Here is a 16,803-nt window from a genome sequence, read left to right on the forward strand (position 1 = left end):
TCGTATTCCAGAAACAGCAGTGAAATGGGAATCAGGGGGCAGGAGTGGACACTCAGATGGTGTGCGTTTTGGAAAGGAGAACGATTGGCGCTACTTTACACAAAGGGTGGCAGGGGTCGGGAACAAGCTGCCCAGCTGGGGTGTTGAAGAGGATCGCCTGGCGCCTCGCAAGACACAGCTGGATGAGATCCTCCAGTCGGGACGGGACAGGGAAGGCGCTTCTTTACACAAAGGGTGGCTGGGGTGGGGAAAGGGCAACTTTAACATCCTGTGTTGTCCAGCCCCACCTGTGTGTGTGTGTGTGTGTGTGTGTGTGTGTCTCCCTGACTGTGACAGAAGCTTCGTAGGGCACCGATGTCCTCTGCTGTCCCCCTGGACTACTGAGGGGCTAAGTTTGTGTGAGGCTACATGGGTCAGTTTAATCACCTCTCTCCTCCATTTCTCCTGCCTGATCTCTCTCTCTCTCTTTCTCTCTCTACCTTAGATTCATCAGCCGGAGGTGTTATATATATAGCGCTTTTCTGGACACTCCACTCAAAGTGCTTTACAGGTCATGGGGATCCCACTACCGCCACCAGTGTGCAGCTCTTTACAGGTCATGGGGATCCCACTACCCCCACCAGTGTGCAGCTCTTTACAGGTCATGGGGATCCCACTACCGCCACCAGTGTGTAGCTCTTTACAGGTCATGGGGATCCCACTACTGCCACCAGTGTGCAGCCCCACCTGGATGATGATGCTCCAGTCCACTCCCCACACACCGGCTCTCAGTGGGGAGGAGAGTAGAGTGATGAAGCCAGTTCAGAGATGGGGGTTATTAAGAAGCCATGATGGGTAAGGCAGCAGCCATATCACCCTGCAACTCACAACTGGCAACCCACTGAAGCTAAGAAGGTGTGAGCCTGGTCAGTACCTAGATGGGAGACCTCCTGGGAAAAACTAAGTTTGCTGCTGGAAGAGGTGTTAGTGGGGCCAGTAGGGGGTACTCACCCTGTGGTCCATGTGAGTCCTAATGCCCCAGTATAGTGACGGGGACACTATACTGTAAACAGGCGCTGTCCTTCGGATGAGACGTAAAACCGAGGTCCTGACTCTCTGTGGTCATTAAAAATCCCAGAGCGCTTCTCGAAAAGAGTAGGGGTGTAACCCTGGTGTCCTGGCCAAAATTTCCAATTGGCCCTTACTAATCATGGCCTCCTACTAAAATCCCTCTATGAATTGGCTACATTAATCTGCTCTACTCCCCACTGATAGCTGATGTGTGGTGAGCGTTCTGGCGCACTATGGCATCCAAGTGGTGGAGGGGAGTCCTCATTACCTGCAAAGCGCTTTGAGTGGAGTGTCCAGAAAAGTGCTATATAAGTGTAAGCAATTATTATTATTATTATTATTATTATAATTAAGGGCCAATGAGAAATTTGGCCAGGACACTGGGGTAACACCTGAAGTATGCTCTCAAGAGGCACCAGTAATGTAGGGGTTTGGGCATTTACTGGGACAATTATTAATTGTAGCAGTAAGTCACAAAATGATTCTTTTGATGGTATTAGAATCCAGCCTTGCGGGATAACTCGAACAACGCACACACACGGGTACTAATACATGAGGATACATTTATTAATACACAAAATGTGCATATAAACATAACAGATCTTATCGTGAGGATTAGCAGACTATATACAGAAGGTATATATTTAATCACGAAGAGTTACAGATACCAAGAGGACATACATTCAGTATATCATTCATTTAGATCGTTTCTTAAATGAACTTGGATAACAACTTCTACACTAGATACTCAAAACAAGTACATCACTCATAGTAATTAAATTGATATCAACTGGTTGGGATAACAATTGAATTCTCGAGCAGTAATGCAGAATGTTGAATACTCATCCAATCTGTGGGAATTCAGATCTCCCGTGGACACAAAGAAGCAGTGGCAGGCTGTTCCTGTGTCCAATCGGCACTCTCTGGCTCTGTGCCAGGCAGTGCTCAGTGCAGCTTGCGACATCGTGGGAGAGATTCCTGCAATGCTCAAGCAGTGGGCTCTCTGAAGACCAGCTAGTTAGTGTTGGCTGAAACTAGCAAAGTTTGTGCACAGGAGGAAAAGTGACTGCGGGTCCCAGCAGGTCAGGATGAAGACCGGTTTGTTCCTGATGAAGCGCTAGTCCTGAATTCTTATTCAGCTGTCCACAGTTCCGACCTGTTCATGAGGCTTGCTGCTGATGCTAACTTCGGGTGGATCCTTTGGTTACGTGCTGGCAACTTTCGCCCTCGACTCTTAGAACAAAGGAAAGTCCTGCCACTCGGACACAGTGGCCGTTACGTGGTGGTCCGGACCGAGTCGGAGGATGTTCAGGAGGTGCTCCAAGGCTAAAAGTCCAGCAGGCACACTGCGAGAATGTCCTGCTCTTGGGAACTGTGCTCGAGAGGTGTCCAGCCGGCCCAGGGGCTCTTTGTTGCCTGTTTTTACCTGGAGGAACTGCAGGTCGCTCATTGGTTGAAAGTTTCATGGGGATCAGAGACCCACGTGGGGTTAACCTGCCCTACCAGTTCCTGATTGGCTGATGATGAGTAATAATGCACTCTGACCTTAGGGTCATAAACCAACTTTGAATGACATTTTCCCTTGGAATCTCAGACTTTTAGTCACTAGAAATGACATTTGTTAAGGTGGTTGATGTGTACCAGCTTTTGGGAGCTGTTCCTTAGCAGGACACTCTATCGGCTAGAAAAACACCTTAATTGTGAACCAGATTGAATGGACTCTGTATCAAGCACCACTGAGGTGAAGGAGAGAGGGACTGGCAAGGGAGCAGCAAACTTAATTCTTGTATTTTAATAAACCTTGTTGCTACAATGGTCTCTCTCCTGTGTGAGTGCGCTGGTGGGTTTTAAAGTCACTTGACTGACTAAAACTCTTCTCACACTGACTGCAGCTGAATGGTCTCTCTCCTGTGTGAATGCGCTGATGTCGTTTTAAGAGGTGCGAGTGACTAAAACTCTTCCCACACTGACTACAGCTGAAGAGTCTCTCTCCTGTGTGAATGCGCTGGTGTGAATGTAAGTGGTTTTTCTGACTAAAACTCTTCCCACACTGACTGCAGCTGAATGGTCTCTCTCCTGTGTGAATGCGCTGGTGGACTATTAAGCTACTTGACTGACTATAACTCTTCCCACATTGACTGCAGCTGAATGGTCTCTTTCCTGTGTGAATGTGCTGATGTCGTTTTAAAAGTTGTAAATGACTAAAACTCTCCCCACACTGACTGCAACTGAATGGTCTCTCTCCTGTGTGAATGCGCTGGTGGGCTATTAAGCTTCCTGACCGACTAAAACTCTTCCCACACTGACTGCAGCTGAATGGTCTCTCTCCTGTGTGAATGCGCTGGTGGGCTATTAAGCTTCCTGACCGACTAAAACTCTTCCCACACTGACTGCAGCTGAATGGTCTCTCTCCTCTGTGAATGTGCTGGTGGGTTTTTAAGTTACTTGACTGACTAAAACTCTTCCCACACTGACTGCAGCTGAATGGTTTCTCTCCTGTGTGAATGCGCTGGTGGGCTATTAAGCTTCCTGACCAACTAAAACTCTTACCACACTGACTGCAGCTGAATGGTCTCTCTCCTGTGTGAATGTGCTGGTGGGTTTTTAAGTCATGTGACTGACTAAACCTCTTCCCACACTGACTGCAGCTGAACGGTCTCTCTCCTGTGTGAATGCGCTGGTGGGTTTTTAAGTTACTTGACCGACTAAAACTCTTCCCACACTGACTGCAGCTGAATGGTCTCTCTCCTGTGTGAAGGTGCTGATAGGGTTTTGAAATGCTAGACTGACAGAAACGCTGCTCCTCCCTGTGCCATAATGGCAGTTTGTCCACTCCATCTGAGCAAGGCCTTGAGTGATTCTTCCTCATCCCCTGATCGTCCTGTGGTCTCTTATTCTGCAAATGCTCCATGGAATGGTCTTGCTCTGTGTGATGAAAGTGAGATTTGTTTTCTTCATTATTATGTCCCTCAGTGTTCTGCTCAGCAGTGTGAATCATCTGGGGCTCCTTCTCCAGCTCTCTGAGACTAAAACCGCCCAGTTCATTCAGTTGTTCCTCTCTTTGCCCAAGAACAGACACACTCTCCAGTTCATTAAAACTTTCAACAATTTTCTCAGTAACCAGATTATTAAACCAGTGTGTAAAGTCATCAGATGCTAAGGGATTACATGATTGTTTGAGACTGTGCAATGACAGTCTCTCCACTTGAACAGAACAAGGCCTAATTATCAAGCCCTGTAGGAGCTGCTGTTGCTCCTCCCTGTACTGACTCTCCTCTCGGTGCTGTATCTCAACAATGTTCTCTTCACCAGGTACATCAGTCTGCTGCTCTGCACAGTCAATCAACTGGGGCTCCATGTCCTGCTCTGTAAGATTAAAGACATCCAGTTCTTCACTGTGCTCTTGTACAGAGACACAGCCCAGTTCATTACAACCTTGTGTAATATTGTTCGAGTCCAGATTATTCATCTTCTCTGTAAAATCATCACATACTAAGAGCCCAGGTGTCTCACTCTCAGACTCCATCTTCATCATGGACACAGAGTCCAGAACCTCAACAATCTGTCTGCTCTCTGTGTGCTGCTCACTGAGAGTCTTTTTCCCTTCTGGAGCAGTGAGCTCTGTCTCCTGCATCAGACTGGAGCCCCACTCCTCCTCACTGTGCTTCTCTTCAAGAGGAGCCCTTTCCCCAGCCTCAGAGAGAGCACTGGCCTCTGAGCCTGTAAACAGAACAAGACAAAATCTTTATAATAATAATAATAATAATAAAAAAAAAGTTATTTTATATAGCGCCTTTAAAGGTGGCTTCTCAAAGCATTTTACCGAGTGCCAACAACAAAAAATACACAAAATAAGCATGATGAGAACACACAGTTAGAGGAGACAGTAGATGGTGGTACTAAATACAGTAGGAGCACAGGGGTAAAGAATAGTTCAATGAAGGGTCTTCTAAAGAAGAAGGTTTTGAGTCTGGATTTGAAGGAGTTTAGAGAAGGTGACTCTCTGATATCCTTGGGGAGAGAGTTCCAGAGCTTGGGGGCATAACAGGAGAAGGCCATGTCACCCACTGATTGTAGACGGACTCGGGGACACAATTAGGAGAACACAATTAGAAGAGCGAAGGTTGTGAGGTGGGGAGTAGGATGATAACCCAGACAGGTACTGAGGTGCCAAGCCATGGAGAGCCTTATAGGTGAGCAGGAGGATTGTTAAGGCGACATGCAACTTGACAGGAAGCCAGTGCAAGGACTCCAGTATAGGAGTAATGTGACTAGACCTAGTCAGGATTCTGGCTACTGAATTTTGGACATACTGAAGTTTGTTCAATGTGGATTTAGAGTCCCCACAGAGTAGAGCGTTACAGTAGTCTATTCAAGATTAGACAACTCTTTTCAGCCACAGTTAGTGATAACACAGGGCGTAGTGGAGCAATATTTTTGAAGTGAATGAAAGATGTTTTGACAACATGCTGCACATATGGGTCAAACGTCAAATATCATCCCCAAGTTTTTCAATTTACACTGAAGCTCAAGTACAGACCATCTACAGACCAAGGGTTACACATTGGTTTTACAAAGTTGATGGGTGGTGCCAATAAGCATGACTTCAGTCTTGTCACAGTTAAGATGAAGGACATTTTGAGTCATTCAAGATTTTATATGGGAGATGCAACTAAATAGAATAGAGACAGACACATCAGCGTCAGGTTTGGTATGGATGTATATTTGAGTATCATCAGCATAGTAGTGATAGCTGAGGCCATGTGATCTAAAAAGCTTTAAACTACACACACGCGTACAAGTACACTCACAATCAATTTGGGTTGTTTAAATATAGCGGAATATGTGGGTATAAGGGGGTGTTCTGATTTAGCTTTGTCAGAAACCTAACTACCATGTAAAAAGTAAGTCTACTGTAATAATAACACAATCACATTACATTTACATTAACAGTGCACTGAGAGAGAGGGATCAATACAGACTGACTGGACACCACAGAACATTAACACTGCAATCAGAGAAAGGGGTTAATACAGACACACTGACTAACTGGACACTACAGAGCATTAACACTATACTGAGAGAGAGGGGTTAATACAGACACTGACTGGACACTTCAGCACATTACCACTGCACCGAGAGAGAGAGGTGGGTTAACAGACACATTGACTGCACACTACAGTACATTAACACTACACTGAGACAGAGGGGTAAATACAGACACTGATTGGACATAACAGTACATTAACACTGCACTGAGAGAGAGGGCACATGAACACTGCACTAAGAGAGAGGGGTGAACACAGACAGACTGACTGGACACTACAGAGCATTAACACTATACTGAAAGAGAGGGGTTAATACAGACAATGACTGTACACTACAGCCATAATCAATGCATTGAGAGAGAGAGGTGGGTTAACAGACAAACTGCTTGCACACTACAGTACATTAACACTACACTAAGACAGAGGGGTAAATACAGACAGTGATTGGGCATAACATTACATTAAAACTGCACTGAGAGAGAGGTGTTAATAGAGACATGCTGACTGAACACTACAGTACATTAACACAGTACTGAGAGAGGGGTTAATACAGACACACTGACTGGACACTCCGGTATATTAACACTGCACTGAGAGAGAGAGGGGTTGATTCACACATACTTACTGCACAATACAGTACATAAACAATGCACTTAGAGAGAGAGGTTAATACAGACACACTGGATTAATATTCCAGAGGAGTTAATACAGACAGAGACCGTGGAGGACGGTAATACTTAAACCAATTGAAATAATTTTTATATACACAATCATTAGTATACATATAAAATCTAGACCAATACAACGTAAATACAATATTTATAAATGTTGTTTCATAATGACGTTGGATTACAAATTGATTCAGTGGAACAATTGTTGAATGTGAACGAGGTGTTTTCAGCACCGTAACCGGACAAAACAGTTCAGTTTCCAGTAAAGAATCCCGTTGCTACATCACACAAGTCTTTCCCACTTTTTCACTCTGCATCTCTGCACTATATTCTCACCAGTGAAGAAAGGTTTTTGATGACAGTTTGATAGTTTGTTAGATAACGAGAATGTTTACTCTTACGAGATGTTTTCTTTAAAATAAAGTTTGTTATTTAAAAAATCTCACCAGTGAGGAAGTTATAGACACTGGTTTCAAACACACATACTGACTTCATACAAGTCACCTCACTGACCTGAGAGCTGCAGTTCCGTATCCATTTCTTCTTTTATTTCTGCAGAGACTTCACAGGGAAGCGTGTGTCCAACACGAACTGTCTGTTCCTGATCTCCTCCTGCTCCCGACTCCTTCTCCCTCAGCTGCAATCTCCACTTCAGGCTCTCGTTTTCCTTCTTCAGTTGCGCCATTTCACTCCCGACACTGTCCTCCACACACTGTGTGATTTTAAACACGGCCCGTCTCACCAGGATCTGGGAGACGCTGCGGAGTTTGTCTTGAAACTCGTCCTCCGAATCACACATCCTGTTTCCAAAAACTTCTGACACTTCATACACGATCGATTTGAGCAAAACGTGCATGAAAGAGTCAAGCTGGGTTTGCAGATTTAACAAGCACTCCGCCATCCTTCTTCAGAGTCGGTCAGAAACAAAGGCTGACTTCCGGAGTTTAAACAGAACAACTTATTTTTTATTCTTCACAGATCCTGTTGTCAGGGCTGTGCTCTGTTCAAGCATAAACACAGTCGTCAAGACGTTACGTATTCAGAACCTGAAGTTATTTTAAAGAAAAACAACAACTTTCTTTAAAGAAAATTATTCAGTCACCCACACGTGGTTGAAGTACATGCAGAGTCGCGCAGTATAATGACGTCATTCGTTAGCGCAGCCGCAGCTTCAAAACAATAGAGAAGCGGAGCTGAGAAAGATGAGTTTCTTTAGCCGGATATAAACTTCTCTGCACCTCCTAGCGCGACCTTCGCCGTTCGTAACGGAACAGATTTATTTTTTTGCCCTTCCACGACCCTCCTCCCCAACGAAAACGTCTCAAGTGGATTTTGATCTCCCTATGCAGGTTTTTGGTTAAAGAAAAACAATGCTGTCGTTTCTTGCCAACTGGCAATATTTCTTATGCACTGATAAGCAAGATTTCTATTTCATATTTCACAAATTGTTTGAATTTGTCCATATTCCATAATTGTTGTTTATGTTTGATTAACAGACAAAATATGACAACCCCTCTACTGAGCATATACTTTATTTTCCTGATGTACTGTAGCAGCCCTGACACTGAGAAACGAAGAGAAAATGGCTTTTATCAAGCATTTTTCATGTTCAATGCGTTTGACATATCCCAACAGCGACAGTGTTCTTTTGCGACACTGTTTCTACTTTTATCTTCTTTCTGTACGCTTTGATAAAAAAACGAGAAATCGTGCAAGGGGAAAAATGTCTTTTTTCATAGAGAAAACGTGCACCAGGAACTGTTGTGTTGAAAATAAATGATTTAACACGATACAGTACTTAACCTTATTTAAAGGAGCAAATGCTCACCCAGCAAGGTCTGGAGAACTTGGAGAGTCTGGTGGATGTGATAATTTCACGGTATTGTGGAAGAAAACAGTCTTTCTTTGAATTCTCAATCAATCGGAATTTCAGTGCGAAAAATAAACCCTTTGTCTGATTTAAAGAGATTATATTTTAAAACTCATAAAAATTCAGAAAACACGTTTCTCACTTTGAATTTTAGACGGGGCGGTGTATTACTAGTAGCGGCGCTGAGCACACTATGGGGGAATTCAGGTTATGTGATATACTAGAGTTTTAATAAATAAATCTGATTTCGGATCTTAAGATTGTAGGTTCGACTTCTAGCTGGTTCGTGTAAATTTTAATCAGGCTCTTCAGTAATAGATTATGTAATGAACTGCACCTGAAAGCGAACGTTGGGTCTGTTTCCTTTGTTTTCCAGCATGAAATAGCAAATTGTTACAAAAGGCACCAGCTAATCTCCAATAGCGGTTTTTTTTTCAAATTACATTTTCAGGTTTAAGACACTGTTTAATAAAACAAAGTGTCCTTAAAATCTCCAACTTTCAGGTTTGTTTTACTCTATAATAAAGGAGATCTGAAACTGAGATCTGATGTAGCTGTCTCTAAAGACAGAGGTGATGATTCGCAGATGTGAACCGTGCCTTTTCTCTTGTATTCAAGGGTATTCGCTGCGTGAGCTACTAAATGCGTGATCTGTATTACTCTATTTTGTTCAGATCATCTATGTGGTGTACAGATAGAACTCAACTGCATGGTGTGAATTCCGTGTTCAGCACAAGCAGAACCTGAAAAACCTTGACGTGATTTGAACATGCAGCCTTTTGATGTGAAGTCAGACGCGCTTCCGTTGCGCCACGAGGTCAAGCCAAACAGTTACTTTTAAGCCCCCATCAGCGTCGCGAATTTTTTTTTCCTCCTGTGAGGAGCGCCGCTCTTCCAAAGAGAGTCTCTTCTTCCCAGACCACATTTTATTCTTGCTGCGCAGCTCTTGAGCAGGTGTTGTTCTCGACAACAGATCCAGGAACACTGATTGTTTTTTTTTTTTCATTAAGGACCCCATGGTGCAACGGTAGCACGTCTGACTCTAAATCCGGAAGTTGAGTGTTTTAAGTACATGGGAGTCAACTGATACTGAACAGGTTCTGCTGCTGAACCTGCAGCCTTCACCATAAGGTCCAGTTCCCCAGCCTTCTGACCTTATATGTCCATCCCTTCTTGTCAAAACTCGTATTTTCACAGGGTACCCTTCAGAAATCGCAGTATAGAATGAAAAAACTCCAATAAATCTTGGCCGCTGTTGGTGATTTTCCTTTAAAAACAAATGAATCTCCGAAACGTTTACGGAGTGTATCACTTGCACTGAGACCGAGACGTGTTAAGCTGTACATGAGTCTTTGTGGCTCGGGTGTTAACCAAAAGGGTGGTGGTTTGAGCCCTCCCATGGACGCTGAGCCTTTTAATGAACACACCCTCCTCACTTCATTTCTCCACGGGCAGTCTTGTACCACAATCAAATACAGAGCCTGTACGGGGCAGTAAGCTTGCAAATATAGCTCACTGTGTATATAATGAAGAAGCAGAGGTTAGTTTCTCATCTGCATGTTGCAGAGCCTTACGAAACTCATACCAACAGCTGGGGTTTGATCCCTGCACGGGCTATTAGTTAAAAGGCCATTGTAAATGACGTGTAACAGATTTTCCAGCTGGCTTTTATGTTTCACACTAAATTGCGATCTTGAAACTAAAATAATAAGAAATATGGAACACAACCGTTGTTCCCCAAGAAGGAAAGCTGTTTTACACTGATGTCACTCCTTTTAATAAAATCCAGATTGTGAAGACAACTCTGCCTTATCAAAAGAAAATGTTACACAAAAGTTGGAAAGCACACTCTCAATCCATCTGTATATTTGATTTCCGCCATCCATTCAAGGGTGCTTGGTGCTTCGCAAACAAATCATTTCAGGGAAGAAACTTAGTTTAGTGAACTACTGTTGTATTTTCACTGATTGAATTTGATCTTTGTACTCTCTTTGCATTCTCAGATATAATATTTCAGAATTACAGTTCAAATTTGTTGGAAAACTTCACAGGCATTATTAGGTTAGCACTGTACAATTGTATTTTAACATCTTGGTATATTTACCTTCATTTTAATATAGAAGTAACCATAAATGTTGTTATTTTGTACTTTTGTCGCACTTTTTAAAACATTTTAGCTGAGGATGCACGGCGACAATTGTATGATATTATTCTTTGATATCAATGATCAGTTGAAGGATTTGAAGAAACTATCAAAGAAACAGCAGCAATAGCAGATGATTTTGGTTTTTGAACCCATCTTTACACCTCAATAATCCATTTGTCTTTGAAAAAAAGAAAAGACAGGCATGTTTTGAGTTTTGAGAGGAATGATCCTCTTCTCGATCGAAAAGAAACGTATAAATTGATTGCTTCAGTAGAATTTTGGATTTTCTTTCGAAGATCTCACAAAGTATTGCCAGGATCTATATTTAGCGTTCGGTAGTGATAACACTGCTGATATTGATGGAGTAGAAATCTATGATGTATTGACAGCTTTATCTGAAGCAAAAAGTCCTAGAACGCTGCCTATGAAGTTTTGGGATTCATACCAAGAAATACTCTTTGTTTTCCACCCCAAATGCTACTATTACATTACACATTATGCAAACATTACCAGTTTTAGTAGCTTCTGGGCGCGATTTTCCAAAACTGAAACTAATTACAAATTATTTAAGATGAACCATATCCAAAAATTGTAAATCAGGATTAATATAATATCAACTGAAATTACTACAGAAGAAAAGATTTAACTGAAATATGAATAAGACTATGCAAGCCTAGAAAGTAGAACAATTCAGTTTATATAACCTATTTTTTTATTTTTTGAGAAATGGGCTCACACACCGAAAGACACTAACGTTTCTCTTCGTTAGAGTATGTGAATTACAGTTTAACCCAAATGTTTGTAATTGTGAATCTGTTAAAATTCAATAAATCGTCTATCAACAGTAAGAAATTATTAAGAAAGTAAGAAATTGTTTTATTTCATAAACTATAAGACAATGAAGAGAGTTTACTTCGCTTTTGTTCTTTTGACTTAAGCGTTCAGGATCTGAACCCATCTGCAGACGGTTGTGTTTCTTGAATCTCTTGTAATCATCGAAAGTCGTTGTTTTGTGCTTCACTTTTTGCTCGAGTTGTACCATGGATATTTTAAACGATTAATATTTTTCATGCTCTTTTGCATTTTCCTTCACATACAGAAAAAGTTCAAGGTGTTCATGTCACTGTGCTGCACATTTACGCTGGACCACCTGTAACAGTACAGGACACGCAGTGAGGAATTCGTGAAGCTTTCGTCTCAGTGCGGAGTCCAGAGGGAGGACTCACTCGCTGAATGATCTCTCAGGAAATCCCGGGTGAGATTCAAAAGGTAAACCTGGCTCTCTATGAACACGAGCAAAGAGTTCTCACTCAACAGAAGATTGCGATGTGAGTATAGTAATATAAAACACCTGGAGATGCCAGGGATTGAACCCGGGACCTGTGGAGCAGTAAGTGACTTGGAGCGCTAACATAAGAGATACTCACATAAAGTGCTTTTACTGACCATATTACAAATCACAGGAAGTAAGGTCTTAAAACATTGGGCAGTAATGGGATTTAAACCCACACGCCTGAGAAAGTGGAGCCTAAAATCCAGCATATTAGACCATTCAGCCACACTACCTCTGGCCCCCTCTCCTTTCCTCACGTTGCTGAGTATAGGTGCCTTCATGCAATTAAGCCAGGTTTGAATCCCAGCCAATGCATCTCCAAATCTTTTCAAATGAATCTGTGATCTTGTAGCACATCCTCTAAAACCAGCAATCGAAATTGGAAACGTCTTCTTCAACGCTGAAAAGCTCAATTAGGACGAAGCAGTTGTACACAGGACAGCAGTACCATATGTGTTCTTGATTGATTCAGACTCGTTCTCAGTGGTTCTTGCTCACCAAAAATCTTAAAAGCTGAGGAAGAACGCTATGAAAAATACTAATCAAAATACAAAATAATAATCATTATTAACCAGAAACAGCAGAAAAACTGGTCACAATTGTGATTATGTCGCTTCTCTGCTTCAGCAAGGTCAATAAAGGACTCTCTGAAAGTAGTAAAGCACTAAAGCACTGCAAAACTGAATTCAAAATCATATTAGGAATTCTGAGTGGTGCCTGCTTACATGCAATCCAATACGGATGTTGTCTTTAAATAAGAATTCCCTATGTTTCCCTGCCTTTTCCCTGGAGTGAAACTATTGGATTGAAGGAATTCTTATGACAGGTTTACAAGGTGCTGTTGATATTTGGATAAATCTATGAACTCGTGATTTTTATATACTTTAAATAACGGCCATACGCACAGAATAAAATTACTGATGATTTTTCCTGAGACGAAGCACAGCTTATCTTTCCAAGACAGCTGATAAAGGCAAGCCAGTGGATACTCTAGCAGAACATGGAAAAACGTTCAGCTTTGTAACCAACAAATTCCCCATTTAGATCTGACATAGTGAGGTATGCTTTGTGATTGCTTGAAGTGAAACCCACAATCTCTTTTGAACTTAGACAAGTTATTTCTGATGGAGCGCTATGCGGAAAGACTTAATCAGCTCTACCCCTGAGGATGACTCGACTTGAAAATGCAGAACATTAACGTTTCATAGATAAAAGGAGCACAACCGACATTAAAATTGAGGGCGCACTGTGATTTGCACTGACTCAAAAGTGATCTTGGTAGACAAACTTCCCTGCTGAAGGTGGAAACAAGAATTTGTGTTGAGAAGAAGAAACACTTTTTTCTCTCTGCTTTGATGTTAAGCTGATAAAGTAGCTTTTAGCACATTGCTCCACTTGGTGGTTGTAACACAAGAACTCTTAGCAGCAGTGGGATTCAAACACACACCTCCAACGAGACTGGAGCCTTAATCCAGCACCTTAGACCACTCAGCCACACTAACCACTGTGTCTTGTCTCTTTGTCTCATTACTTCCCCGGAGGAAGCCGGGTGGCTTTTGCTCTTGTCCGACAGTGGCGTTATGACTATGGAACCGACTGCACCTGCTTTTTCTGAGATGCTTCCCCTCTCATGGTGAGATCTCAAATTCTTAAACACCTCTGGATAAAGTTCTTCTGTTTAGTTCTTCTTCTATTTAGAACTATTCAAACTTAGAACTCTTTGCTGATTTAGGTGGTATATTTCCTCAATTACAGGACAGCACAAACAGTTCTTAATGCAGAAATGGAAGCCTGTCTAAATTTTCCTTTCTGTTAAAGAAATTTTGGGAAGCACTTTTTTTGGGACACTGATTTTTCTCCTTTGGGGAGCTAAAGAAGACTATAGGGTGTGGCACAGTGGTAGTGTAGCTGATTCTATCTCTGAAAGTTGTGAGTTCAAATTGGGTTGGGGTCAGCTAAGAGTTCTTCACCATCTGCTGGTGCTGAACCCAGACTTCTCACCATGTAGTTGAGTTCTTCTCAGCATCTCCAAAACATCATGTCCAACTTTAGAGACAGCTACATCAGACAATGAAAGTTTGAGACCACTTTATTATTACAGGTTCTAGCAAACCTGAAAGCTAAGGCGTTTCAGGTCACTTTTTTAATTAAAAAAGTGTCTGAAGCCTCTAAATAAAATTAGGCTTTTTTAATTGTGTATGAAATTCACTCCCATGGGCTCTGAAAGGGGAAATATACTGTTGGGATCCTCGCAAGTGAGGTGTCTCTTCTTGTGGTGAAGCACAGTCATACCTGACTTGTCCGGAATGACCCAAGACAGACTTTATCCAGAAGCGATGGCACCACTCCAAGTAGAAAGAGAGAGAAACACAGCACGACACGGGGAGTCAAGAGGCTCCCACAATTCACCTTTCCTCACATTACTGATTTCTTCACTAACATTTTGACCATTTTACAATCACAATGACCGTTTCACATTAAATAAGTTTTTAAACCATCAATATTTAAGAAAAAAAATAGTACTTTTTTTTCCAATTATTCAAAAAAAAACATTAAATGCCTTGATTGCATAAAGTTTCACAGACAGAAGCAGCACGCCAGCACAACCAACATTAAAATGGAGGGCACACTACGATTTGCATTGACTCAAAAGTAATCTCGGTAGACGTCATTCCCTGCATAACGCAAAAGGTGGCAAACCGCATTTGGTTTGAGTGGACGCAAGAAAGTTTTTCTTTTCTGCCTTGATGTCAAGCTGACAAAGTATCTTTAAACACTTTGCTTAGTTTCTCGAGAGACTGCCAAAAAGCAGCTCCCTCCCTTTTGAAGTCAGTTGGAAGGGGTCTCAGCAGAAGCACCTAACAAGGTGAGATTCAAACCCAAGCCCCTGAAGGGGCTGGAGCCTTAATCCAGTGCTTTCCACTGTTCAGCCACAGTTACCACTGTACTGTGTCTCTTTGTCACATTACTTGCTCAGAGAAAGCCAGATGGCTTTCGCTCTTCTGGTCCGACTTAGTAGCATTACGACTGTGTAACGAACTGCACCTGCTTTTTTTGAGATGCTGCCATTCTCGTAGTGACATCTCACCTTCTTTAACACCTCTGGATATAGTTCTTCTATGAAACAGGCTTCACACCTCTGCGTACAGCGCCCTTGATGTCATTTTATTTTTACAGCAGCCGCATCCGGAAAGTTGTGTCTTTTATGTTTTATTTGAACAACAAAACTACGAACAATACAAACAAGAGCACATATAACGTATCAAGAAAATCGTCAGCTATAATGCTATAATAATGCTATAATACAATTACACTTTATGAAAAACTATTACACAAGGTAAATAAAGATAAGGTCCGCACAGCTTGTTCTTACATTTCGAAAGAGTCCGTAAATACCCCTTTACGTCTATTTTGAACTGTTCAAACGTAGGACTCTTCCCAGACCATTTCACTTTATACCACATTCCTAAACGAGGATGCATCTCCTGTTTTAGAACTATTTTGGGCGGTATGGCTTATACAACACACCCACAGTATTCTAATGGTGGACTGCAGATCTGTGCTATAGTTCAGTCGAATTCGAAGGATCCAGCAATCGTACTGGATTTGACTGGGATTCTGAAATGTCTCTTGCAAAAGTATTCGGGTTTGCTTGAACCTTTGATAAAAAAAGTGATCTAATCTGAAACTACCCAGCTTACAATCTCTGAGGTAGTTGTCACTAAACTCGGACGTGATGTGGCACACATGTGCCGTGTGCCTTTACTTTTGTAAAAAACTGGTATCGGAAAAAGTTTCTTAATATTTCTTTTGATTAGCATGCAAGAAAATGTGATCATTACCTATGGAGCCTGCCTTTTAGAAGTTCTCCCTCTAAACACCTTGTGCAGCCTCCCGACAGACTAACAAAAAGCGCCTTTTCACCAACTCAATTTATAATACGCCCCTCAAAACTCACAACCGAATAACAATCCATCCGTATATTTGATTTCCAAGATACATTCAAGGCAACTTGGCTCTTCGCAAGCAAATCATTTCAGGGAAGAAACTCAGTTTAGTCAACTACTGGTGCATTCAGCACACCACTTGCTCTCGCTTGTCAGGGTGGCTGAGTGGTCTAAGGCGCCAGACTCAAGGACGTGTGTCTTTCCAGCTGGCTTGGGTATTCTGGTCTCCAAATGGAGGCGTGGGTTCAAATCCCACTCCTGACAGCTTCTGTTTCTACCTCTCTTGAATTGTTCCAGTGCTAGCTGACAGTGAATGACTGAAATATAAAAGCAGCAGAAGAAAGCAAGCAACTCAGTGCAATTTGTGAGTATTCTGCACTGTTAAAATGCACAGGTTTTCATACTTTTTGGAATTCGTAGCTCAAGAAGTGACTCCTGTTTCATTTTCTATTCACCAACTCGATTTGCATTCCGCCCCTCACAACAGACTAACAAACGGCTTCATGTGCCACAGCATTCCCCTGTAGATTCGGTTTGCACTATGAATTAGGCGACCCCGAATGAAATATTTTAGTGTTGGCTCAAATGTGAGGAATTTCATGAACCCTCAAAAAGGAACGCTTGCAGAAAATGCCAGCAATTCAAAGCGTGTAGGCAGCATGAACAGACTAATTCTGCAATTTCTTTTATCGCGGGCGGTGCTTTCCGAGTCGATGGCTCTGCATTAGAAATGAGAAG

At 42.1% G+C, this 16,803-nt stretch overlaps 1 protein-coding gene and 1 non-coding gene across 2 annotated transcripts; one reads left to right on the top strand and one right to left on the bottom strand.

Annotated features, from left to right (window-relative positions):
• Positions 1-1,595: 1,595 nt before the first annotated feature.
• On the bottom strand, positions 1,596-7,900 carry LOC148812415 (uncharacterized). The gene is made up of 2 exons (XM_088908628.1): positions 7,283-7,900; positions 1,596-4,770 (listed from the first exon to the last, which is right to left on the bottom strand). The coding sequence occupies exons 1-2, from the start codon at positions 7,668-7,670 to the stop codon at positions 2,858-2,860; spliced, it is 2,301 nt and encodes a 766-aa protein (XP_088764754.1). The 5' UTR covers positions 7,671-7,900; the 3' UTR covers positions 1,596-2,857.
• Positions 7,901-16,216: 8,316 nt separating this feature from the next.
• trnal-caa (transfer RNA leucine (anticodon CAA)) lies at positions 16,217-16,329 on the top strand. The gene is made up of 2 exons: positions 16,217-16,254; positions 16,284-16,329. It is a non-coding gene; the product is annotated as a tRNA-Leu (tRNA).
• The last annotated feature ends 474 nt before the right edge of the window (positions 16,330-16,803 follow it).

The sequence above is a fragment of the Atractosteus spatula genome (genome assembly GCF_055471065.1).
Source record: "Atractosteus spatula isolate fAtrSpa1 chromosome 10 unlocalized genomic scaffold, fAtrSpa1.hap1 SUPER_10_unloc_3, whole genome shotgun sequence".
NCBI lineage: Eukaryota > Metazoa > Chordata > Actinopteri > Semionotiformes > Lepisosteidae > Atractosteus > Atractosteus spatula.

Coding starts and splice junctions, on each gene's coding strand:
- LOC148812415 (XM_088908628.1), bottom strand. CDS start 7,670: ATGGCGGAGTGCTTGTTAAATCTGCAAACCCAGCTTGACTCTTTCATG. Junction 4,771..7,282: donor TACGGAACTGCAGCTCTCAG/GTCAGTGAGGTG, acceptor TTCTGTTTACAG/GCTCAGAGGCCAGTGCTCTC.